Source organism: Diaphorina citri, unplaced genomic scaffold, assembly GCF_000475195.1.
Source record: "Diaphorina citri unplaced genomic scaffold, Diaci psyllid genome assembly version 1.1 scaffold281, whole genome shotgun sequence".
NCBI classification, from domain to species: domain Eukaryota; kingdom Metazoa; phylum Arthropoda; class Insecta; order Hemiptera; family Psyllidae; genus Diaphorina; species Diaphorina citri.
Window position 1 is genome coordinate 20497 of NW_007377717.1, and position 23910 is coordinate 44406.

At 39.9% G+C, this 23910-nt stretch overlaps 4 protein-coding genes and 1 long non-coding RNA gene across 5 annotated transcripts in view; 3 read left to right on the forward strand and 2 right to left on the reverse strand.

Annotated features, from left to right (window-relative positions):
* The first annotated feature begins 99 nt into the window (after positions 1-99).
* On the forward strand, positions 100-8767 carry LOC103507010 (RB1-inducible coiled-coil protein 1-like). The gene is made up of 10 exons (XM_026821972.1): positions 100-275; positions 2051-2241; positions 2558-2766; positions 3249-3531; positions 5506-5713; positions 6211-6351; positions 7128-7316; positions 7388-7469; positions 7753-7887; positions 8757-8767. Exons 2-10 carry the CDS (start codon positions 2174-2176, stop codon positions 8765-8767), a joined length of 1326 nt encoding a protein of 441 aa, XP_026677773.1. The 5' UTR covers positions 100-275; positions 2051-2173.
* Positions 8736-14256, forward strand: LOC103507005. Its single transcript, XM_008471435.3, has 3 exons — positions 8736-9059; positions 9386-9619; positions 13332-14256. Exons 1-3 carry the CDS (start codon positions 8775-8777, stop codon positions 13428-13430), a joined length of 618 nt encoding a protein of 205 aa, XP_008469657.1. The 5' UTR covers positions 8736-8774; the 3' UTR covers positions 13431-14256.
* Positions 10799-11757, forward strand: LOC113466508. Its single transcript, XR_003390887.1, has 2 exons — positions 10799-11234; positions 11407-11757. It is a non-coding gene; the product is annotated as an uncharacterized LOC113466508 (long non-coding RNA).
* On the reverse strand, positions 11624-16758 carry LOC113466507. Its single transcript, XM_026821977.1, has 2 exons — positions 16087-16758; positions 11624-12621 (listed from the first exon to the last, which is right to left on the reverse strand). The coding sequence occupies exons 1-2, from the start codon at positions 16691-16693 to the stop codon at positions 11840-11842; spliced, it is 1389 nt and encodes a 462-aa protein (XP_026677778.1). The 5' UTR covers positions 16694-16758; the 3' UTR covers positions 11624-11839.
* A 134-nt stretch (positions 16759-16892) lies between these two features.
* The window catches only part of LOC103507012 (transcription factor glial cells missing 2-like), a 32963-nt gene continuing 25945 nt past the window's right edge, over positions 16893-23910 (reverse strand). Inside the window, exons 7-8 of the mRNA XM_026821973.1 lie at positions 23720-23908; positions 16893-17512 (exon numbers count right to left, since the gene is read on the reverse strand). Coding sequence (XP_026677774.1) covers positions 16893-17512; positions 23720-23908 — 809 coding nt within the window. The remainder of the gene's footprint in view (positions 17513-23719; positions 23909-23910) is intronic.

Below are 23910 nucleotides of genomic sequence, written 5' to 3' on the forward strand. Positions count from 1 at the left end.
CATGCACCAGAGTAGTTCTAGCGCTGTTCACCAGAGAGCGCTTCACAAAACAGCTGATTTTTAAACAGCTGACAAGAAAAACAAAAATCAGCAGCTGTCTCTAGACCCTAGGCTAGAGAAGAGAAGTTAGAGAAGAGAGAGCAAAATTTTTCAACTTTATCAGGAACAAGAGCTATTTCGCACAAAGTTCATTATTTTTTATGAATTCGTGCAAAATTCTGTATCAAAACTTGGACCTTTTGTGATTAATACAATATTAGTACATCTGAACATTTGTAAGTATGATTTTCCCCCTAGTCAGACATCAAACTTCGTCACTTCTGCTAATAGGTTTTACCTAGGTCTTTGTTGTACCTACTTTTGAACTGTTCTCTTCAGAATTGTAGCAATATGCGTCTTTTTATATTAACTATTTAATTACTGTTTAATTAAACCCTTTGTTCTCGTAGCTTGGATAGTTAAAATGATGAAGGTATTGTGATTAAATGTTATACAGTGTTTGGTCCAAGGGAAATGGGAATGTCAGATTGATAGATACCTTTTTAATGCTATGTCCATTTACTGGGCATCAGTTTTCCAGTTATGCAGTTTCCTATTCTCCTGGTACACTAAGCAGTTCAATTTTGAATACTGCTGTGTCATAAGTTCATAACCATAACACTATATGATCTAAGAAGTTTTATCCTAATAAACATTTACCTAAGTAACTACTTGAAGGCTTCTTGGACTTCAATTAGAGTGCAAACTTAGTTTCAAGTTAATCTGATTACATTGGATTAAGCAATCTGATCAATTTGATTTTCAACTTTTTAGCCATTCAGAACATAGGTCCAATAAGTTGGGCCGTAGCTTAGGAGATGTTCTATTGTATATGTACTTGGATTTTTGTTAAATAAATGTACCACATTCTTTTAAATTCAATTCTATTCAATCTAGTTTAAACCTTTGTTAAAACATGTGTAGCTTAGGAGATGTTCTATTGTATATGTATGTACTTGGATTTTTGTTAAATAAATGTACCACATTCTTTTAAATTCAATTCTATTCAATCTAGTTTAAACCTTTGTTAAAACATGAAGCTTGAATATTGAGAACTGATATTCAAATGTATTTAAGTGGGAACCTACTGACTTATCTCTGTGTCTTCTCTGATCAGTACATGATGAAATTTCTGTAATATTTGTTTATAAATGTCTATAATATTTGTTCATGATGAACTGAGTTTAATTTCTCTGTGTACAAACTAAATAAATTTCATTAAAATGTCTAGGGATAAAAATTTAACAAGTTTCATTACTTAATTAAAATGTCTCTGGACCACTTGAATCTTTCTGAAAAAAAAAAAAAAAAAAAAACACCTACACAACATCCTTGTGAAATCACCATAGTATGAATGAAAGTTCGCGCGATTTTTTTTTCCCTATACAGCATATAAGGTCGTGACTAGATTCGTTGGTGAGCGAATTGAACTGTGTTCCGACACCTAATTTTTAATCAGATTATATTATTTAGAAAGCTGAGAAAACGAGCTTTCCAAACATGTATGTCACATTTGGACAAAAGGCCTCAAAGCTCCAGTATGAATGAAAGTTCGCGCGAACTTTTTTTTCCCTATACAGCATATAAGGTCGTGACTAGATTCGTTGGTTATGAATGAAAGTTCGCGCGATTTTTTTTTCCCTATACAGCATATAAGGTCGTGACTAGAATTCGTTGGTAACTTCTGACACTTTCATTTGTCCATATACGGGGGGTTTTGAGTCAGTTATGTGAATATGTGTGACATATTCCTAGGATATATCATGCCCATGATTAATTCAACTGGTATGGTGGTAATTTCAAAGTTGACTTGAAAAAGTTCATTCTGGATTATTATTTATTACGCAACATGTTGCAGTCTGAAAAATAATTTATTGTTCAGGCTAATACATTATCACTCTTGCTTCTCCAGTTCTTAAAGCTCTTCCCTCAGACGGAAACCTCAATTCAATTTTTTATCTGTAAAAATAAATATCATCCTGATTATTGTTCTCATTTCTTCTTGTTTCAGAAGTAGTAATGAGCAGTGTGGACAGGTGTCTGCAAGGTGTTGCAATTCACCTGACAACCCCTCTCCCCGCATGTCACCACATTTCACTTAGATGAGCCAGCCTGAGACTCGCAACTCGTCACCATGTTGTACATATTCCTGGAAGATCCGGGCATTATGGTCAAATTTGAAATGACCTTTGCTCTGGAAAGGTAAATTTTTCATTATATAAAGACAGTACTAAGTAATTATCCAAGGTCATTATTATTCTTCTGGAGATTTAGTAAAGTTATTGAATTAAGACAATACCCCTTTGATTAAAAAAAAAAAAAAAAAAAAAAAAAATTTTAAAATTTTTTTTTTAAAAAATAAGGTATATAAAAAAAAAAAAAAAAAAAAAAAAATCTTTCAAAGTTTGGTTTATAAATAGCTAGGTAATCTAAAAAAAATAATGATACACATTTAAATAAAACAAGCTAAATAATCTGCTGATAGTCTGCAAAACTGACCCCACTTATTCACTTGCAGTGTGGCTACCCTGAAGAAAGCAATAGAAGAGCGATGTCACATCCCAGCCTCAGAACAAATTCTTCTCATCAGCGGAGGCGAGAGACTAGAGGACAATCAACGTGTTGGGAAATATCACACGGGCACCGATAATAACCCGATCTTTCTCTTCCGAGATGTGGCCAACAGTCCACCTCCCTCGGTGGTGGATGTTAATGAGTACTTGCAAGGTAATTTGTTTCTTCTACCTTGTGGCTAGGGGGAAAAAAAGATTAACTTTTGTCTCTACTTGGTTAAAAATTTAGAAACTAATTAGGTAACTAACTAATCAGATTTTTTTTTTTTTTCTCTCACTGACAGCCATGATTTGCAGTTGAGTGGAAGAGGTCCTTTTGGAGAATCCTTCCATACTAAAAAAATGAAGGGGGGGGGGATATTTTTTTACTTTAGGAGTTTGTTTTTTTATTGAAGGAGTTGATGTCACTGTTTAATTGCTGAGTTTTGTAGTGAAACCTTTCCTTCATTCAAAATTAATCAATGAAATGCTTCCAGATCTCAGTGAAAGTGTGAATGCAGTGCTTGACCTCCCGCCTACCATTCGGACAGTCATTTCCCGCTCTGCACTTGCCCAGAAGCTCTGCATCTCAGCACAGGAACAGTTGCGTTTAGCCGAGGGCCTGATTCATGACCAACATCTACAAAATGCTTCCAGATCTCAGTGAAAGTGTGAATGCAGTGCTTGACCTCCCGCCTACCATTCGGACAGTCATCTCCCGCTCTGCACTTGCCCAGAAGCTCTGCATCTCAGCACAGGAACAGTTGCGTTTAGCCGAGGGCCTGATTCATGACCAACATCTACAGCAGCAGGGCTGGGCAGCTGTGCTGGCTCATCTGGACGATATGATAGTCTACTACAGTGCCATGTGCAGTGCCTGCGAGAAAACCTACGTACAGTTTCTTGACATTCGGGACACATTTGTGGATTTGTTGAACAGGTGAGGAGGGAAAAAACATGACCAATAGAGATGAAAAAATAGAGTAAAGTGCAATTAAGTGAATAAAAAAGGAATCAAGTGAATAAGGAAGAAATATTGATCTGAAAATAGGGGAGATAAAAAAAACCCCCATGATTTATCAATTTTAGCTCAGTACCAATGGTATCTTCAGGCTAAAATTGAGAAATCATAATCATTGTCATCTTGAGGTGGACATTTGGTGATTCTCATGATTTTTTTTATTATCTCAGAAAAAACTATAAAAATTAAAAAAAATATTGAGACTAAAACGAAGAAAATGCGTTCACTAGATCGTGAGATACAGCTCTCGGAACATGAGAGTCTCAAGCACGCCGATATCATACCTAGCGACAACACTGTACTCCCGTGATGACGTCATCTACCAATATCGCACGACGCGCTGTGAGCTTATTACCATAGGGATTTGGGTTAGGGGCTCAAAGAGATCGAATAGGTACCTATCTACGCATTTTGTTATCACTATTTTTCAATAGGTATCAGCTTAGGTACTTATACCTATTTTCAAATTTAGATATTTTCATTCCATTTTTACTTTCTATTACCTTTACGTATAGGGAACCTATACAAGGTAATGAGAAAGTATTGCAATCGGTCCAAATTTTCAAAATCGGGAAATGGGTGGAAATATCCGTTTCGGGGTGCCCTGATTCCAAAAAAGTGGTTTTCAGCCCATGGTCTGTACGTATGTATGTATGTACGTACGTGTGTACGTATGTATGTATGTACGCACGCACGCACGTATGTGTGTACTACAGGTTTAAATGGGAAAAGGTGGTATACAAAATATCTCAAGAACGGTTAGTCATAAAGCGATGAAATTTGGTATGATATAGAAGAATAATATGATCTCCACATACCAAACATCCCTACTCAAAGTTCCACTTTATGTAAACACTACCTACGTAGGTACCTACCTATGTAGGTACCTGCCTATGTAGGTACCTATCTACCTACCTTACCTGCCTATGTAGGTACCTATCTACCTACCTTACCTGCCTATGTAGGTACCTATCTACCTACCTATGTAGGTACCTACCTATATAATAATAATAGTGCTTATTTATACTGCTCGCATAGGACTGACAAGTCCCTTTACTCCAGCAGTAGGCTACTACTATTATTGTGGTCAAATTCTCAAATTATATTGAGGATAAAATTCCATACCTCGGCTGGGATTGAACCCACGCCCTCCTGTTTACCAGGCGAGCGCCTTGACCACTACACCACCAATGTACCCACACTTTGCAAGTGAATAACTGTGCCAATAAGCCCTTGAGTAGAATAACTGTGCCAATAAGCCCTTGAGTAGAATAACTGTGCCAATAAGCCCTTGAGTAGAATAACTGTGCCAATAAGCCCTTGAGTAGAATAACTGTGCCAATAAGCCCTTGAGTAGAATAACTGTGCCAATAAGCCCTTGAGTAGAATAACTGTGCCAATAAGCCCTTGAGTAGAATAACTGTGCCAATAAGCCCTTGAGTAGAATAACTGTGCCAATAAGCCCTTGAGTAGAATAACTGTGCCAATAAGCCCTTGAGTAGAATAACTGTGCCAATAAGCCCTTGAGTAGAATAACTGTGCCAATAAGCCCTTGAGTAGAATAACTGTGCCAATAAGCCCTTGAGTAGAATAACTGTGCCAATAAGCCCTTGAGTAGAATAACTGTGCCAATAAGCCCTTGAGTAGAATAACTGTGCCAATAAGCCCTTGAGTAGAATAACTGTGCCAATAAGCTTGGCGGTATTTTGACCGCTTTTGGACAGATTTCGACCGTTTTTTGGCGGTTTTCAGCTATAGCGACATAACGGTTAGAGATATTGTAAAAGAACACTCAAATAAGCATCATTCAATAGGATAAGGAAAGTCGTGTGATGTTCACACCAGATTTTTTTGGTCTACCACTTAATACTTTTTGATCCCCAATTTTTTCAGCTTCAATGAGGATCTGACTCGGATCTCAAAGCTCCCGGTTCTGCCCGCTCTACTGACCAGTGATGAAATTGAACCCCCAGACTCCGGCATGAGCCTCCTTGACTGGATCACATCGCACAAGGATGGAGATAATGATCAGACGCTGGCTGAGGTGGCGAGTTTCTGCAGTCGAAGCATTCAGATCCTTGATCAGAAGCTGATGAGCAAGGTAAGCATATGACACAGACCACACGAATCTAATGTAGCTGTAAAAAAAAATGTTTCACTGCCGTTTTTTATTTTGTAGTATTGAAAAAACGGCTACATTAGACACTACTTGCTATATTAGTTTCATTTGCTGCAATGTAAACGCGGTGGTGAAACACCCTTGCTTGAAACCTTGTTTAGACTGTTGCGGTAAAGAGACTTTCCACACCTATTCTGGCAGGATAAACAAGGTGTATTCTATTTCATTTGTGACCTTCCACTTGTTTATTTATTTTCTTCTCTTACTGAAACTGAACTAATGTTACTGAAAAATGACTAAATAAAAAAGCACTGTTTATAACCAATCTCAGTGGTGCAGTGGTTAGCGCGGTGGACTTCGGATCTGGAGGTTGGTGGTTCAAGTCCGAGTCAAGTCATAAAATTTAGCGTAGTGCATTAAGCATTTATGCTTAACACAATTAAAATTCCTTTTTTTCCATACCATTTTCTTTTCTCCAGGTGGCAGAGTTGAGAGAGTACATCAAAATAGCCGAGTCAAATTATCGGGACGTCAAAGTGATTGAAACCAAGCTGGAACATTTGGATCAGGTTATGCACGCCAGCAAACGCATAGTCCAGGATCAGATCTCACAAGCTCAGGTAACCGCGGGTTCGAATCCCAACATTGGCAATTTTTTTTTATGCAACAAACTAGACCATGTCACCACTTTCTTCTTCTTTTCACTTAAATAGGAAGTTTTTTTCCCCCCGAAGTTTTACTTAATTCATGAACATGCCACACCATACATATCTCATGCGCTTATTTATGTAAGGTTTCAATGTTGAGCAGACAAAATAAGGAACGAGGGAAAATTTCTTTTTCTTCTGTTAGAACGGCAAATAAAAATTGAATTTTCGACGTATTACTCAAGTAAAGACACTTTTTCGGAGTTTACTTTCTTCTTCTTTTCACTTAAATAGGAAGTTTTTTTCCCCTCAGAGTTTTACTTAATTCATTAACATGCCACACCATACATATCTCATGCGCTTATTTATGTAAGGTTTCAATGTTGAGCAGACAAAATAAGGAACAAGGGAAAATTTCTTTTTCTTCTGTTAGAACGGCAAATAAAAATTGAATTTTCGACGTATTACTCAAGTAAAGACACTTTTTCGGAGTTTTGAGTTTCGACATCTAAAGCCTCTGTTTAATTTTGGGTAAGTACCTATTTCTTTAAAAAAAGGAGTGCCTAAAATTTACTTAAATCAGAAATTTACTCAAAGGTTCTCGAATATTTCTCTAAAAAAGAAGTGCCTAAAATTTACTTTAATCAGAAATTTACTCAAAGGATCTCGCATATTTCTCTAAAAAAGAAGTGCCTAAAATTTAAGTAAATCAGAAATTTACTCAAAGGTTCCCGATATTTCTATTGCAGACATTCAACAGCAACAAAACTTCGGCCATCAAGGAGCAGGACGCGTCCATATTGAAAGAGCTCTGCACATTTCATCGGGAGTGGCTGCTAGTGATGGAATCGAACCATACTCAACTCTGCAAGAACCTCAAGACCTGTGCCTCTTACAAGTCCGATCTGTGTGCCTACCTCCAGACGCGTCTACAGTGGGTAAGTGAAACTAGAGGTTCAGTAAACTGTAGACCTCACTCAGACTCTTAAACCATACTCAACTCTGCAAGAACCTCAAGACCTGTGCCTCTTACAAATCCGATCTGTGTGCCTACCTCCAGACGCGTCTACAGTGGGTAAGTGAAACTAGAGGTTCAGTAAACTGTAGACCTCACTCAGACTCTTCAGCCTAAGCTGAGACATTAAATGGACCAAAAATGGGTCCCGCTCAGTTTTGGGACTCCAAACTTCAAGGATTGACGTGCCTTGAACTCATAAACTCAGGTGCCAAATTTCATCAAAATCGGAGAAGGCAATCGCAAGTTGTAGCAGAACAAACAAACATCCACACCAAATCCAAAATTGTCGGTTTAAAACATAGACTTCACTATTGTTCGGTCAGTAAAGAAAAGAAAAAAAATGTTTTTCAAAACAGGTTGTGATTCAGAAGGCACGGACACTGAGGAGTTCGAAAAGCTACGCCATTCGGGTCAGACCGTATCCGAATGTTCTGAATCTAACGAGACCATCCGAGCCAATATGAGACAACTAGGCCAGGATGCGAACCAAGGTACTCTATCTCTTGCGTCCCATAATGGGTACAATTTCCATATGTCCACTATAAAACTGCTCACATTTGCACACACTCTTTGCTGAATTCATTTGTGATTTGTTTACCTATAACCTATATCCTATAACATGTCTGGCTGGGGGCCGTTAAACAGGGAGTAGACCAGCTTGGTCTGACTGGGGGACTTTAAACAGGGAGTATACCAGCCTGAATTCCCCTTGATATAGCAAAGGTTGAGTGCGAAGGGCATCTGCTCGTAAAATTTGTAGCCAAAACCAAATGTCGGCCCAAAGCAATCACCCTAGTTAGGGCTGATTGAGAGGCTGACGAAAAATACCGACTACTAGGACTCGTGTGGTCTGTGTCGTAGCATGCCCATCGTGTAGTATACCCCTTATCAGACTGTAGTTTTTAAGCTTGATTTTTATTTTTTATTTATTTTTAAAATTTAATGTTTCTTAACATAACACAACTGATACACTCATGTCTCGTAGAATGTTTAGCCCGTAGTATGGGATGATAAGAGAAATAATACTTTCCCTTTAGGTGCTTGGTCCACACGAAAACACCAGAAAGTAACTCTTTGACATATTTGCAATCGAAATACGAGTGGAAATTTTTGTTCAGTGGGAATCGAACCCGGAATTTTCCGTACCTATGGAGAGCAAGCGTGTTACTATCAGACTATTAGGGCAGTTGTGCTATAATTCAATTCAATTCACCGTCTTGTTTTGTACAAAGCGTATGATATCTGAGATGAATGCGGTATCTCAATTACTTTTAGTCTTAAGAAACATACCATTTGTTATACACAAAATTTACCATTAGAAATTACATTTAATTCAATTCAATTCTTTCCCCCTGGTCAGGTTTGGTATAACGAGTCGATGCGGCAAACGCTGTCCGAGCATTCCGCACAGCTCGAAGCGTACCGCAAGCGCGAGGAAGCCCTCGTGTCCGAGGTTCAGAGGTTCGAATCCCGACTCCGACACAATCCTAACGAGGATCTCCTGCGACGGATAGAAACGCTAGAGCGGGAGAAAGCGGAATTGGAGGCGGATCTGCGCGGATCCTTTTCGCATTCGGAGGCGCTGAGTACATCCTCGGTGTCGATATATGAGGCAGCGTCCAGTCCTTTGCATAGGAGAGCGGCCGAGATGAGGGAACGCGTGGTGAGTGCTTAAAAAAATAGAAACCAGCCTCGTTAGCTTGCTTGGTAGTGTGTCTAACTTGTAAGCGCTAGGCCTTGGGTTCGATTCCTGCCCGGGGCGGATTTTATCCTGATGGGATAACGTTCGTTCTCGGAACGGCTGGCTTTTTCCTATCCTGTCTTCCTTCTCTCTTCGATTTCGGGACTATAAGACCTTAGTTCAAGTTCAAACCTCTTGAAAAAAAAAGAAAGATGAAGAAAAAGATGCTGTGATACCCACAAAAGTTGTAGAAGCTCTCTGCTTTACTTCAAATATTGCATGTGATTTGTGTTAATTTCTGATTACAGGGTCGTGTGGTCAGCGCCGGCGGGGGTCTGAGACTCAGCGTGACGACGTGCAGACCCGGTGACATCGTGCTTGTCCTCTGGAACGACCTACGCCGCTATTTCTACATCCACTCCGCCACTGATCAGCTGTACCTTCTGCATCCGGATTGTGTACCAGTGACGTATCACGAATCGCTCAAGGAGTATGGGTTCGTAGCCGAGGTGATTGCCTCCGAGTATTGCCGAGTCAAGAAGGTAAGAATAAGAATAAGACTTAGACTAAGTCTTAGAATAATAATTAGAGTAAGTTTAAGGCTTAGACTAATAATAAGCATAAGAAGTGCCGAGTCAAGAAGGTAAGAATAAGACTTAGACTAAGTCTTAGAATAATAATTAGAGTAAGTTTAAGGCTTAGACTAAGACTAATAATAAGCATAAGAAGTGCCGAGTCAAGAAGGTAAGAATAAGACTTAGACTAAGTCTTAGAATAATAATTAGAGTAAGTTTAAGGCTTAGACTAAGACTAATAATAAGCATAAGAAGTGCCGAGTCAAGAAGGTAAGAATAAGACTTAGACTAAGTCTTAGAATAATAATTAGAGTAAGTTTAAGGCTTAGACTAAGACTAATAATAAGCATAAGAAGTGCCGAGTCAAGAAGGTAAGAATAAGACTTAGACTAAGTCTTAGAATAATAATTAGAGTAAGTTTAAGGCTTAGACTAAGACTAATAATAAGCATAAGAAGTGCCGAGTCAAGAAGGTAAGAATAAGACTTAGACTAAGTCTTAGAATAATAATTAGAGTAAGTTTAAGGCTTAGACTAAGACTAATAATAAGCATAAGAAGTGCCGAGTCAAGAAGGTAAGAATAAGACTTAGACTAAGTCTTAGAATAATAATTAGAGTAAGTTTAAGGCTTAGACTAAGACTAATAATAAGCATAAGAAGTGCCGAGTCAAGAAGGTAAGAATAAGACTTAGACTAAGTCTTAGAATAATAATTAGAGTAAGTTTAAGGCTTAGACTAAGACTAATAATAAGCATAAGAAGTGCCGAGTCAAGAAGGTAAGAATAAGACTTAGACTAAGTCTTAGAATAATAATTAGAGTAAGTTTAAGGCTTAGACTAAGACTAATAATAAGCATAAGAAGTGCCGAGTCAAGAAGGTAAGAATAAGACTTAGACTAAGTCTTAGAATAATAATTAGAGTAAGTTTAAGGCTTAGACTAAGACTAATAATAAGCATAAGAAGTGCCGAGTCAAGAAGGTAAGAATAAGACTTAGACTAAGTCTTAGAATAATAATTAGAGTAAGTTTAAGGCTTAGACTAAGACTAATAATAAGCATAAGAAGTGCCGAGTCAAGAAGGTAAGAATAAGACTTAGACTAAGTCTTAGAATAATAATTAGAGTAAGTTTAAGGCTTAGACTAAGACTAATAATAAGCATAAGAAGAGTTGGAAGTTGGTAATCAAGGAAAATAGTTGGAAGTTGGTAATCAAGGAAATAATTGGAAGTTGGTAATCATTAAGGAGCTATGCGATATGACAGATCCATATCTAATAGAGCTACTTACAATAATGGCTCTTCGTTTTCGAAAAAGGCGCTCAAAAATGGCATTTTTCATAGCGCTGTACGACACCAATTTCCCCCTTCTGAAAACCAACATTTAGTTAAATACTTTTAGTTATCCTGTAACTACACGATAGGGTCTTGTAGTTGTCCAAAATATTGTATTCAAGAATCTCCCTAACACTGCAGAATCTTTGGGGATATAAAGAAGCTGAGAATTACAATTGATTTGGAATCATTTGGTCGATGAAATGTGTCGCATGTTTTGTTCAAATGAAAGAGGAGCACAAGAAGGGAGAAGGTGGATTTTCCGTTGTAGTTGTCCAAAATATTGTATTCAAGAATCTCCCTAAGACTGCAGAATCTTTGGGGATATAAAGAAGCTGAGAATTACATTTGATTTGGAATCATTTGGTCGATGAAATGTGTCGCATGTTTTGTTCAAATGAAAGAGGAGCACAAGAAGGGAGAAGGTGGATTTTCCTTTCGGGAAACATTCGGAAACGGAACCGGTTCCCTTTTGGAAATCTGAATGGCGCCTTACACCTGTACTAAACCATAGGAAATCCAAGATGGCGCGCCATCGGAGTCGGTTCCGTCTCCAAAGGTTCCCCGAAAGCGAAATACACCTAACGGGAGAAGCGAACGCTCGTAAGTTGAGGTTAAACAGTTGAGAGTTTAAAAGATATTGGGAGGAGGGAGTCAAAATAGAGTTCTAGCCGCGCGCTAGATTTATGTTAGTCCTTTAATAAGATTATACTTATAATATTTGTATATTAGACTCATAATACTTATAGTTATATTTTTTGGAGAATACAAGAAAATGGAAAATTATTTATAAAAAAAAATCAACATTCGTCATTATTTTTATCGATCTCTCTTTTTTTTTAATCGTTTTAGCAATAATCAGATTCGATATTTCTGGTCCTCCGTTCCAGCACCGGTTACCTCCAACGTTTTCGTCACCGTATAAGTTTTAAACTCAAACGTTTCCTTATATCGATGCCTCCCTTTCGGTGCAAACTTAAACGCAATCGACAGCGCGCGTTTCGATCCCTTTAGCATTCGAAAGCTGAACGGTGATTCTGGCTGTTGGGACGGCATTTGGACGTCTTTCGTATCGCCGTCCGTTATTTCAACATGAACCAGTTTGGTGTTGCTTTGTCCGATGTAGACGGGTGGGAAATGCAGGGCCTGCGTTGATAGATGGATGTCAGGTTGCGTGATGTGGGCTTCCAGGGATAGAGACGCAATGTCCTTGTTGTAGAGCGCTTGCAAAGGTTGCTTGCAAACGATCGGGGCTAGTTTGTTATCGGAAACATGTTGAAGGTTCAACTTTTGAACATACTCCTTCGTGATGGTGCAGCGTACAATTATGCTGACCGTCTCATGAGGAGGTACCCGGAAAGGCTGCTCGGGATCAAGGGACATTCCTGCGATAACTACTTGAATGATAGAGAATGGTGGACGGGTTGTGAGATTGCAAGTGGTTACAAAGGCGTGAAGGTTGTGAAGGTCAAATGTCTTCACTCTCTCAACGCCACCGGACGAGACAATGTGCCTCATGTGAAAGTTAAAGATTCGCGCTTTACGTGTATACTGGGTGAATGTTAAGCTAGTTTTTCCTGTCATGGCATGAAGTCGTCCGCCTATGTGTTTGGGTTCACGATGTACCCCCCTGGTATCAACTTGTGTCGGTGTTGAAAGATGGATGTCAGGTTGCGTGATGTGGGCTTCCAGGGATAGAGACGCAATGTCCGTGTTGTAGAGCGCTTGCAAAGGTTGCTTGCAAACGATCGGGGCTAGTTTGTTATCGGAAACATGTTGAAGGTCCAACTTTTGAACATACTCCTTCGTGATGGTGCAGCGTACAATTATGCTGACCGTCTCATGAGGAGGTACCCGGAAAGGCTGCTCGGGATTAATATCATTTATCTTTAAGCCATTGTTACCTAAGTAATGTATGGAACTGTCTATCATTCAATGAAGTTCAATCTCAGTGTAGCCCTGCCTAGTAAAACACAAACCTCACTTCATCCGATCACTAATCCTCCTTCCCCTTTACTCCAGGTATGAAAGAGTCAATAATCCTCTTCCTCCCCTATTTCCAGGTATAAAAGATCATTTGATCACTAATCTTTCTTATCCCTAATCTTGTCAATAAATAAATGAGGCCATTCTTAGCTTATTCACCCATTTGCAATCTCTATTTTTTTACTTTCCATTATAATATAATGACAAAGTATTGCAATCGGTCCAAATTCTCAAAATCGGGAAATGGGTGGAAATATCCGTTTTAGGGTTCCCTGATTCCAAAAAAAGTGATTTTTAGCCCATAAACTGTCCGTATGTATGTTTTTCTAATTCACATTCCTCTCCTTTTTCTCGTTCCCCACAGGAAAGGAACCGCTACCGAGTACCTGTTAACAGCAAGTTCTACCGAGTCCAAGTGAGCCCCATCAGCAAAGAAGTTCTTCTCAATGTGCGACCCGTCTGATGAGGGGGGGCACCCAGAAATGTGATAGTACTTAGATTGTGTGCAATGGGAGCACCGTTCCAGTTAGGGCTAGTACGTAAGTCGCTGAATACGTATGTAATTATGTATTTGTTTTGTTGGTTTGTTAATCGTGCTCGCATTTTGTCGACCAAATGGCACCAAATCTGGCAGATATAAAATTTCCAGATTAAAATTCCTTTTCTCAATTTGGATAGCGCTGTACGACACCAATTTCCCCCTTCTGAAAACCAACATTTAGTTAAATACTTTTAGTTATCCTGTAACTACACGATAGGGTGTTGTAGTTGTCCAAAATATTGTATTCAAGAATCTCCCTAAGACTGCAGAATCTTTGGGGATATAAAGAAGCTGAGAATTACATTTGATTTGGAATCATTTGGTCGATGAAATGTGTCGCATGTTTTGTTCAAATGAAAGAGGAGCACAAGAAGGGAGAAGGTGGATTTTCCTTTCGGGAAACATTCGGAAACGGAACCGGTTCCCTTTTGGAAATCTGAATGGCGCCTTACACCTGTACTAAACCATAGGAAATCCAAGATGGCGCGCCATCGGAGTCGGTTCCGTCTCCAAAGGTTCCCCGAAAGCGAAATACACCTAACGGGAGAAGCGAACGCTCGTAAGTTGAGGTTAAACAGTTGAGAGTTTAAAAGATATTGGGAGGAGGGAGTCAAAATAGAGTTCTAGCCGCGCGCTAGATTTATGTTAGTCCTTTAATAAGATTATACTTATAATATTTGTATATTAGACTCATAATACTTATAGTTATATTTTTTGGAGAATACAAGAAAATGGAAAATTATTTATAAAAAAAAATCAACATTCGTCATTATTTTTATCGATCTCTCTTTTTTTTTAATCGTTTTAGCAATAATCAGATTCGATATTTCTGGTCCTCCGTTCCAGCACCGGTTACCTCCAACGTTTTCGTCACCGTATAAGTTTTAAACTCAAACGTTTCCTTATATCGATGCCTCCCTTTCGGTGCAAACTTAAACGCAATCGACAGCGCGCGTTTCGATCCCTTTAGCATTCGAAAGCTGAACGGTGATTCTGGCTGTTGGGACGGCATTTGGACGTCTTTCGTATCGCCGTCCGTTATTTCAACATGAACCAGTTTGGTGTTGCTTTGTCCGATGTAGACGGGTGGGAAATGCAGGGCCTGCGTTGATAGATGGATGTCAGGTTGCGTGATGTGGGCTTCCAGGGATAGAGACGCAATGTCCTTGTTGTAGAGCGCTTGCAAAGGTTGCTTGCAAACGATCGGGGCTAGTTTGTTATCGGAAACATGTTGAAGGTTCAACTTTTGAACATACTCCACCTATATATCCTATAACCTTAATCCATGTACATTATGTACCAATCTTATTTTTTTAATTTTTTTATTTTATTTTTTATTTATTTTTTTTTTGTAAAAGATGAGTGTTCCACCGCCGTTTTTATTTCGTAGCAATGAAACAATTGCTACAGTAGACGCATGTGGCCTGTGTCGTAGCATGCCCATCCCGTAGTATGATGAATAAAATTATTCTTATTCTCCAGGACTGGGCAGTCTCAGACTGGAGCTGGCTCAGTTGAAGCAGGACGTGGTGGGGAGTCAGACAGGTCTGATGGAGGACTTTGCCCACTCTATGTCGGAAGTGATTTACACAGATAATTTGTCATCTCACATTTTTTCCTAGCACTTCTGTGCTCAGTAGACCTCCCTCAGTTTTAATGATTGGTTGTTACTTTGACGATTTGATTAAATTGGCCGCCTCCCTTGCTCAGATGCCTGCCCTAGGACTGTCTAAGATCTAGATTATAATATATCTTTTAGTTAGTCTAGCTAATAACTATGCCCTGCACGAGGTGTCTAGCTATAAAAAAGCAGAAATTTTGGAAAGAACAATGTCTATTATTATTTGTTCAATAAATAATTTATTAATGATTTTATTTTCTCTTTGAATATTTACACTTTATTGCTACAAAAACAATCAAATATCTACATATCTATTCAATGCTTTATAACTAATAATAACTAGACAATGAAAACTGAATTAATCAAATAATTAGAATGACGAGAAGAAAGTACCCCACATTTCCGACTACTTATTACTTATTACCCTACTTTTATTAAGCAGATGGGTAGGTACCTACATAGATAAGTAAATTACAATTATGTATAATTTATGTACACAATTAGAGCCTCATAAACTTATACGTAAAAAGAACAAAATTAGAAATCTAAAAGATCAGCATTTAAGTAAAGAATCAGTCGAAGAAGTCAGCAATGCTGACGGAGAAGGATGCAGTGAGGGTGGAATGTCATGGATACATACACTGGTTAATCTGAAACGTGCAGGAGGAAGAGCTCGTGTCGTTGTTATAGTTGAACGTAAACTCCTGCTTGGTTTGAGTCAGCGTGACCATGGAGCAAGATCCATTCGGTTCGTAGCTCTTGCTGACTGGACTCGTGCTTGTGTCGGATCCACCCAGATATATCCGGAGATAAAACCCTCAAATAACGAAGATTCTTGCCTGATCAGATTTGTGTTGAAGTGAACCGGCAACATGTCTTTCCTATCTATCACATTGAGTTGCATGAGATGTGCATTATCCTCAACGTAAAACGCTTGAGTGGCGCTCTTTCTAGGAATTTGTGTCGGATCCACCCAGATATATCCGGAGATGAAACCCTCAAATAACGAAGATTCTTCTCTGATCAGATTTGTATTGAAGTGAACCGGTAACATGTCTTTCCTATCTATCACATTGAGTTGCATGAGATGTGCATTATCCTCAACGTAAAACGCTTGAGTGGCGCTCTTTCTAGGAATCAGCTGTTGAACCTCAGCGCTATCCTTAGGGTTGATCGAATCCAGAGCCACACTTGAAGGCCATTGCTTTTGCTCTTCCTCGTCATAAGCTGCCCAGAAAATTTTCAGCGGAACACCACTTGTATTTTCAACAGGAATACTGATAAAGGAATCTGCCGAACCGTAGCTTATTGGACTGAAATCAAAAACGGGCTGATGTCTACTTTGAAAGCATTTCGGTACTGTCAAGTGAACTGGCGGGTACTTTATGGATACGCTGATTGGGATGTGGAACACCGGTAGACATTCAAACTCCAGTGTGAGGGTATCCATGTAGAGACCCCAGGTAGTGGCGTACACCCAAACATCGATATCCGCCTGTCCATTGGTAACCTCAAGCTTGGTATCTTCCACTGATATGACCAAACCTTTATCTCCATCTACCATATCTTCCCAGAGGCTACTGGTTCTCTTCGTTGGAATGACATACTGACTGACTTTTGTCCCTTTTTTCTTCGACTTAGTGTGAGGGTATCCATGTAGAGACCCCAGGTAGTGGCGTATACCCAAACATCGATATCCGCCTGTCCATTGGTAACCTCAAGCTTGGTATCTTCCACTGATATGATCAAACCTTTGTCTCCATCTACCATATCTTCCCAGAGGCTACTGGTTCTCTTCGTTGGAATGACATACTGACTGACTTTTGTCCCTTTTTTCTTCGACTCGGACTCGTGTTGTCGTTGATATCAGTGCTGAAGCTCGGTGGAAACTCGCTATTGTAGTAGTTCCCGTTGTCATAGTAACAGTCTGACGCGGGTTGTGTGTACTCTGCGTAATGCTGACTGGGCTGCTCATAGTGCTGGTTGTAATTATGTAAGAGTTCCGGCTCGGAAGGACCAGAAGTGTAGCCTTGGTTCTTGTGCTGACTCATGTGGTATCCCTGCTGATGCATCTCAGGTGAGTGTTGATAGCGGTCTGGCAGGAGTACGTCAGGGGAATGTTGGTAGTCCTGAGTCTCCATATGGATGTTGAGCTCAGGAGACGTACCTAGGAAGTGTTGCGAGCTATTGCTATCTTCTGTCAGGATGGAGTTGACGGATTGGGTCCAGCAGTAGGAGATCTCTGGGTCTGCTTCAGGCTCTAGCTTAGGATGGATGGTACCACTCTCCAGATCGAGCATGGTTGTACTGGGAGTAGCCGTTTTGGTGAGAGGCTGATGATGATCCAACGGGAACATGTCCTCGGGTTGGAAGAGATCGTTTCCTGGAAATCGAACCAAATCGAAATGTTAGTCTTGAATTGTTTACACCTAAAGTTTTTTTTTTTCTCACTTTGAGTATGGAAGTACTTTTCTTTGTCTGTCTCTATACTCTCTATATCTTTATTTGATTATTTATCAAAATTATTTGGAACCTTAGAATCTCTAAGGCCAGCCTCTCACTATCAGGTAGACCCAACAGGTACACCTGACAGTGAGTGGCTGGCCTAACTGGAGTAACTAATTGGATGAAGTTAAATTAGAAATGTTAGGCCGCAGCATTTGAACTAGTGGTCCTGTAAACTGAAGTGGTCCAGTAAAACTGTAGAAGTCAAAAACTGTGTAGAAGAAAAAAGAAAGGGGGTAGGGAATGATGACTTACCTATGGAAGATATATCGTAAGGTAACATGGCCGTCTGACCATTGGCCGCATCCCCGTAGGCGAAAGTTTTCTTGAACCGATCGGGATTCCAAGATTGGAGTGCTTGGCTCTCTATATATCGTTCTAGTGCACATTTGCAGCACTTCTAGTCCACACCAATCTATTTTGTTGGTATACAGGCGATCATCAGGCCAGTGGAATGACATACTTGTCTCATTGTAAGTGTCCCAACGAATAGTTAAACTTAAAACATCTACTTTTACCTTGATTGACAATCGTAGGGGCTCTTTCAAACCCTCAACAAAGCATGGAACGTAAAACTCTTCTGCAGTAAGTATTCTGAAAGGCTCAAGTGACAGTGTGATGGTTTCAGTGTGCTCCGGCCGTATGGGGAGGCCAGTAAGAGGTCGAGTGGTAAGGGGCACTCCGGAGATGTTGGTTACACATGCACTCGAAGGGTGGACATGAACACGAATACTCTGCAACAAGAAGGATATATCAGAGAACTGTAGACCTCAGAATACGGCACCCATACGCCTTATGTACCTATTAAACGCCCATAAGAGAAATTTCTTCCACATAAAGTACTACTAGCCAGCCTATTTACCTTGGGAGGTAGCGTGTCTGCCTTGTAAGCGCTGGGTAACGAGTTCGAGCCCCGCCCGGGGCGGATTTTATCTTGAATAGATAAGGTTCATTCTCGGAACGACTGGCTTTCTCCTATACAGTCTTCCTTCACTCTTTGCTTTCGGGACGATAAGACCAGTGGCGTAGCGTGGTCTAAAGTCAAGTGTAACGCGTGTAGGGCACTGATTTCCATCACCATGCACATTACTACATAAGTCATGCACATGCTTCTTCATAAATATTGTCAATATTTAAGGGTATTTGAGTAATTTTTGAGTGTATGGCCGCCATACACGCCCTACATGGACGCTACGCCACTAGATAAGACCTCAGCAATTACAGTTCTCTCTATCAAACCTCTAAAAAAAAAAATCACATTACCTAACTAATTTCGCAAAATAAAAATGGAATTTTTTCGATGCGCTTACCTGCTGTGTTACCATTTGGCGGTAGGAGAGGCGAAGTTTGCTGGTGGTGATGATAGGGGACTATTTGGCAGGAGGGACTGGGTTTGACTTCCGGACACGACGAGGATTTCTTGTCTTGTAAACTTAACAACTGAAACAAAATAATAAAAACGAAATGAAAAATGATGTTTTACAATCTCAAATTGTTAAAAGTGACTACAGACTTTCTCTGGTAAATGAACATTGATTTCTTGGTCCATCTATATAAAATGCTAAGATATTCCAAGATCTTTTTGGGAGGATCTTTTGCAGTAAGTTTCGGATCAAGAATATCTATAAGTATAAAATGCTAAGATATTCCAAGATCTTTTTGGGAGGATCTTTTGCAGTAAGTTACGGATCAAGAACAAGAGGCCAAGAGTTCTAGTAAAGACATCAGATGTAATTAATTCCAAAATAGAGGGATCTCGAATTTCAAGTTTATTTATTTTTTAGGCATCAATAAATTTCACTTTACCTATAGTTCTTAATTTTAATAATAGGTATTCAGTATTAAGATATTCGATTTCACGATCTTAATAATGACATCAATGACTAATAGGCAGCGCGAACGACCTACTGTACGTAGTGTTAAAGCGCTTTAAAGGAAAAAAAAAATGACCAATAGGTATTAGGACATTAGATTCCACGATAGATAGATAATCTAAAGTCGAATTTTGTAGGTGTAATGGAGAGACATCTCTGGACCTAATCATTGATAGAATCTATGCAAATATGAGTGTGAATTATATTTCTTCTGACATTGATGAATCACTAGGAGGTGTGACTGGAAATTTGGCTGTATTTCTTTCATGGAATATCATTAAGGTAGGTAGATAGGTGAATTTCACTGGATTTTGCGCTAATAGAACACAAGATAGATAGTAGATAGGTACCAGTACCAAGTAGCAGTTTAGGCACCGGAACTGCTAGTTGGTTTGATTGTATCTACCGATTTGATTGTATATATAGCTTTATCTGATTAGGTACCAAGGTAGGTACCTAATCAGAAATTGTAATCGCAATCGGACATTTTACATTACAGAGATAACCTAACTTGTTTCTCATTTAATACTTCCGAGCTGGTAGACTTTCTGAGGGCCCACGTCAGTTTTTTTTGCCGAAATTACCTACAAGAAGAGGAAATACTTTGTTAGGGATAAGGTAAATTACCTATCTACCTTTGCCAATATTCACCCATCAGAATACCTATATACCAAAATTAGAATAAAAGTAACCATGTCGACTAGAAAGGTCTAGAATGGCCTCAACTAGTCTTGGAATTACAGTCAGCATACAGGTGTATTGGAGAGAATGTACATACCTGCATGCACTTTCAGACTAAATGCACATATAGGTATCTACCAGTACTTCTAGTCTAGAGACTAAGGCATCGATTCCCAAACCGGGGATGGGTTTAACCCAAGAGGGCCGCGAGATTTGTAGGGGGGAAAAATAGGCCGCTGGCAAATAAATACCAGCAACAAATAAAAATGTCCCTCAGAAATCAATGGATTAGTGGAGGAGTGATTTTTCAAATTATTGAAATTTACTAGGTACCCATGAAAAATCCAATATCCCTACATTACATACAGAACTGGTTACTAGTCATCTCTAGTAGATAAACGTTATGTAAAATACTGTCTTCTTAAATCTTTTAAGGCAAAAAGAAGTGTACCGAAATGCGAATTGCTTAATGAAAATGGCAGATTTTTCCAAGGGGGAATGGGGTTTCGCCAGAATGCCACCAAAAGAATGTTGCTGCAAAGGGTGCCATGAGTCCAACTTTAGAAGCCAGTGAAGGGTGCCACGGAAAACTTTAGGAACCACTGGACTAGGGTATCACCTCAACAATTATAAGCATCTCCGTGGCTGTGGGGTAAACAGTTACATGTTTAGGTATTAACTAAGTAGGTATTTCACATTTGATTCAATGAATACTTGTAGGCAGGTTGTATTAACTATTTTACCATTCATAAGTCTCAAAGAGACTCATTCAATCCTATAGAATTCAATGTTTACTGTTGTATCAAGTGTAATTTTCCTTTATCTGTAGCTAATTAATGATTTCATAATGTGTAGGTATGTTATTCGTAAACCTAACCTGCAAGTGTTGTTGGTTTTATTAAAAGATCGTTAATTCTTAGAATAAACCGGATATGGCTTTTGAGGTTTAACCACTTGGAGATTATTAGATCGTGGATGTATAAAAAATCACTGATTGAGGATCCGGGGCAGCAGCACCCTCATGTTGGAAACAAACATCCATAACGTTGTAAGAACCAACAAAGAAATTACCGACATCAATAACGCCATTCTGCGGGTAAAAGGTCAACTCCTTGCCAGTCACTGTCAACTATGGCGGGGAGATTGAGGAAGCTTTGTTTGGCTGGATTGAGTCTATTCCTGTAAAGGTATGTCCCACATAGTCGACCGGCCGTCGATCGATTGATGTCGACTGAACCGTCCACACTACCTCGACAACATAGATTGACCTCGTCATCTTGTCGATCGACATCGATTGATGGCCGGTCGACTATATGTATTTAGACACACCTTAAGGAACTTATACATATCACGTTTATCATTGACGTTTGTTGCCTTGAGATACACTTGTACAGTAGCGCTCATCCCTGACGCCAAAGACGACTTGGGTTTTGTCAACTCAAAGTAGAATTCCGAATCCACTGGTAACTGAAGTACTTCAAATCGAGTCATCTGTCTCCCACTGTTGGTGATTTGGATTGGTTTCCTGTACACTTGATCGATTTCGAATCCTTTGAAGATGATTTCTTTAGGATACACATCCAGTTTGCTCAGGGGACACTTCTGAATTGGTGCATCTGATTTATCAAACTCCAGGCAATGCTCTTTTCTTTTTCGGGGTTTCCTTTCCGTGTAGCATGTAGGGTCTTTGTAAAGCTCTGATAGCGTAAGCATTGCCATTGATAGTTGCTACTTTTTACTTTCCTTATTCAATCACGATATCTGAAATATAAAAGAACCATTTGAATTTAAGAGCACTTGTACTTGCATACATCCAAAGGACTTAGGACTAGCCTAGTTAGCTTGGTTGGTAGCGAACTGTCTTGTAAGCGCTAGGCCGCGGGTTCGATTCCGGGGCGGATTTTATCCTGAACAGATAATTTTCATTCTCGGAACGGCTGGCTTTCTCCTATCCTGTCTTCCTCCTCTCTTCGATTTCTGGACGATAAGACCTAGCCATTAGCTAGGTTTCCAGGAAAGTACGGTCGGCCGCTATTCAGAATCATATTTTTGCTATTCAGGGGTAAACTTTCGAAAAATATCAAAAGGAGTTCGGCCTTCTCCGGTCTTTACCTTTTGGGCCAGGTGGCTCAAACTTTTCAAGTTTGCAAAAATGTTCATTACTGTATAATTTCAGCCGATTACATTAGCTACTTTCCTTTCTACAGAATAAGGAAAGTAAAGGTAGAAACACTGAAACACACTACTATCACGTCACGTAACGTGAGCTCAAGTGAAGGTAAAACAAGTCCCCTACCTGTGTGACTAGACCGCTTGTTTGTAGAGTCCTTGTTAGTTTTGCTCTGTACATCTTCTGCTTTACACACTCCTTCCTCTTCCTCCTCCTCCTCCTTCTCTTTATCACACTCCATTCTGTCATCGCTAGTTGTACTTGACTTTTCTTGACAAGTTGTACTACTGGACACGTCTTCGCGAGTTGCACCACTCGACCCTTTATCTTCGTTTCTTCTTCGTCCTTTAGGGTGAGATTTTATACTACTAGAAACGGAAGAGGAGGGGGCAGAAGAAGAGGAAGTGGTGGAGGGGGCAGAAGAGGAGGTGGTGGAGGGGGCAGAAGAAGAAGAGGAGGAGGTGGAGGACGAGAAGGAGGGAGGTTTGAGTTCGGGGAGAGAGGTAGGTTTGGCGATGTTCACGAGTTTCCGCGTGGTCTTATCACGTCACGTCACGTGAGCTCAAGTGAAGGTAAAAAAAGTCCCCTACCTGTGTGACTAGACCGCTTGTTTGTAGAGTCCTTGGTAGTTTTGATCTCTACATCTTCTGCTTTACACACTCCTTCCTCTTCTTCCTCTTCCTCCTCCTCCTTCTCTTTATCACACTCCATTCTGTCATCGCTAGTTGTACTTGACTTTTCTTGACAAGTTGTATTACTGGACTTGTCTTCGCGAGTTGTACCACTCGACCCTTTATCTTCGTTTCTTCTTCGTCCTTTAGGGTGAGATTTTATACTCGTAGGAACGGAAGAGGAGGGGGCAGAAGAAGAGGAGGTGGTGGAGGGGGCAGAAGAGGAGGAGGAGGAGGTGGAGGACGAGAAGGAGGGAGGTTTGAGTTCGGGGAGAGAGGTAGGTTTGGCGATGTTCACGAGTTTCCGCGTGGTCTCCTCTTGTTTTTTCAGACTGGCGATTTCGACCTGCGAAAATAAAATGAAAAAATTATGAAAGTATCTGATTTAAATCGTGTATGAGTTCAATTGGATCTGAATTAAATCGTATAAGATTTAAATCGAGAAAACCGTTTGAGAGTAAAGGCCGGTTCCCACCGGTCATTCGTTCCCGAGATATTGTTAAATTACACCGAAAACCGCCAAAAAGCTGTACCGGTCTTAACCAAAAGTTTCGTGTCGCATCCTTGTCACATTTGAAAGATACATACCAAATTTCAAGTCTCTAGCTCTCACCGTTAGTGGTCCTGTAAACTGTAGAAGTCAAAAACTGTGTAGAAGAATAAAAAGGGGGTAGGGAATGATGACTTACCTATGGAAGATATATCGTAAGGTAACATGGCCGTCTGACCATTGGCCGCATCCCCGTAGGCGCCACACGTTGACTCTTCCGGCCCACTACTGGCCGTATGGGGAGGCCAGTAAGAGGTCGAGTGGTAGGGGGCACTCCGGAGATGTTGGTTACACATGCACTCGAAGGGTGGACATGAACACGAGTACTCT

Bases quoted from the DNA above. Each gene is read 5' to 3' on its own strand.
- LOC103507010 (XM_026821972.1), top strand. From the start codon at position 2,174: ATGTTGTACATATTCCTGGAAGATCCGGGCATTATGGTCAAATTTGAA. The intron at 2,242-2,557 runs GTAAATTTTTCA...ATTCACTTGCAG, and splicing joins ATGACCTTTGCTCTGGAAAG to TGTGGCTACCCTGAAGAAAG. The intron at 5,714-6,210 runs GTAAGCATATGA...TCTTTTCTCCAG, and splicing joins ATCAGAAGCTGATGAGCAAG to GTGGCAGAGTTGAGAGAGTA.
- LOC103507005 (XM_008471435.3), top strand. From the start codon at position 8,775: ATGCGGCAAACGCTGTCCGAGCATTCCGCACAGCTCGAAGCGTACCGC. The intron at 9,060-9,385 runs GTGAGTGCTTAA...TTCTGATTACAG, and splicing joins CCGAGATGAGGGAACGCGTG to GGTCGTGTGGTCAGCGCCGG. The intron at 9,620-13,331 runs GTAAGAATAAGA...CGTTCCCCACAG, and splicing joins AGTATTGCCGAGTCAAGAAG to GAAAGGAACCGCTACCGAGT.
- LOC113466507 (XM_026821977.1), bottom strand. From the start codon at position 16,693: ATGGTAGATGGAGATAAAGGTTTGGTCATATCAGTGGAAGATACCAAG. The intron at 12,622-16,086 runs TTCCTAGAAAGA...CACCGACACAAG, and splicing joins CTGGGTGGATCCGACACAAA to TTGATACCAGGGGGGTACAT.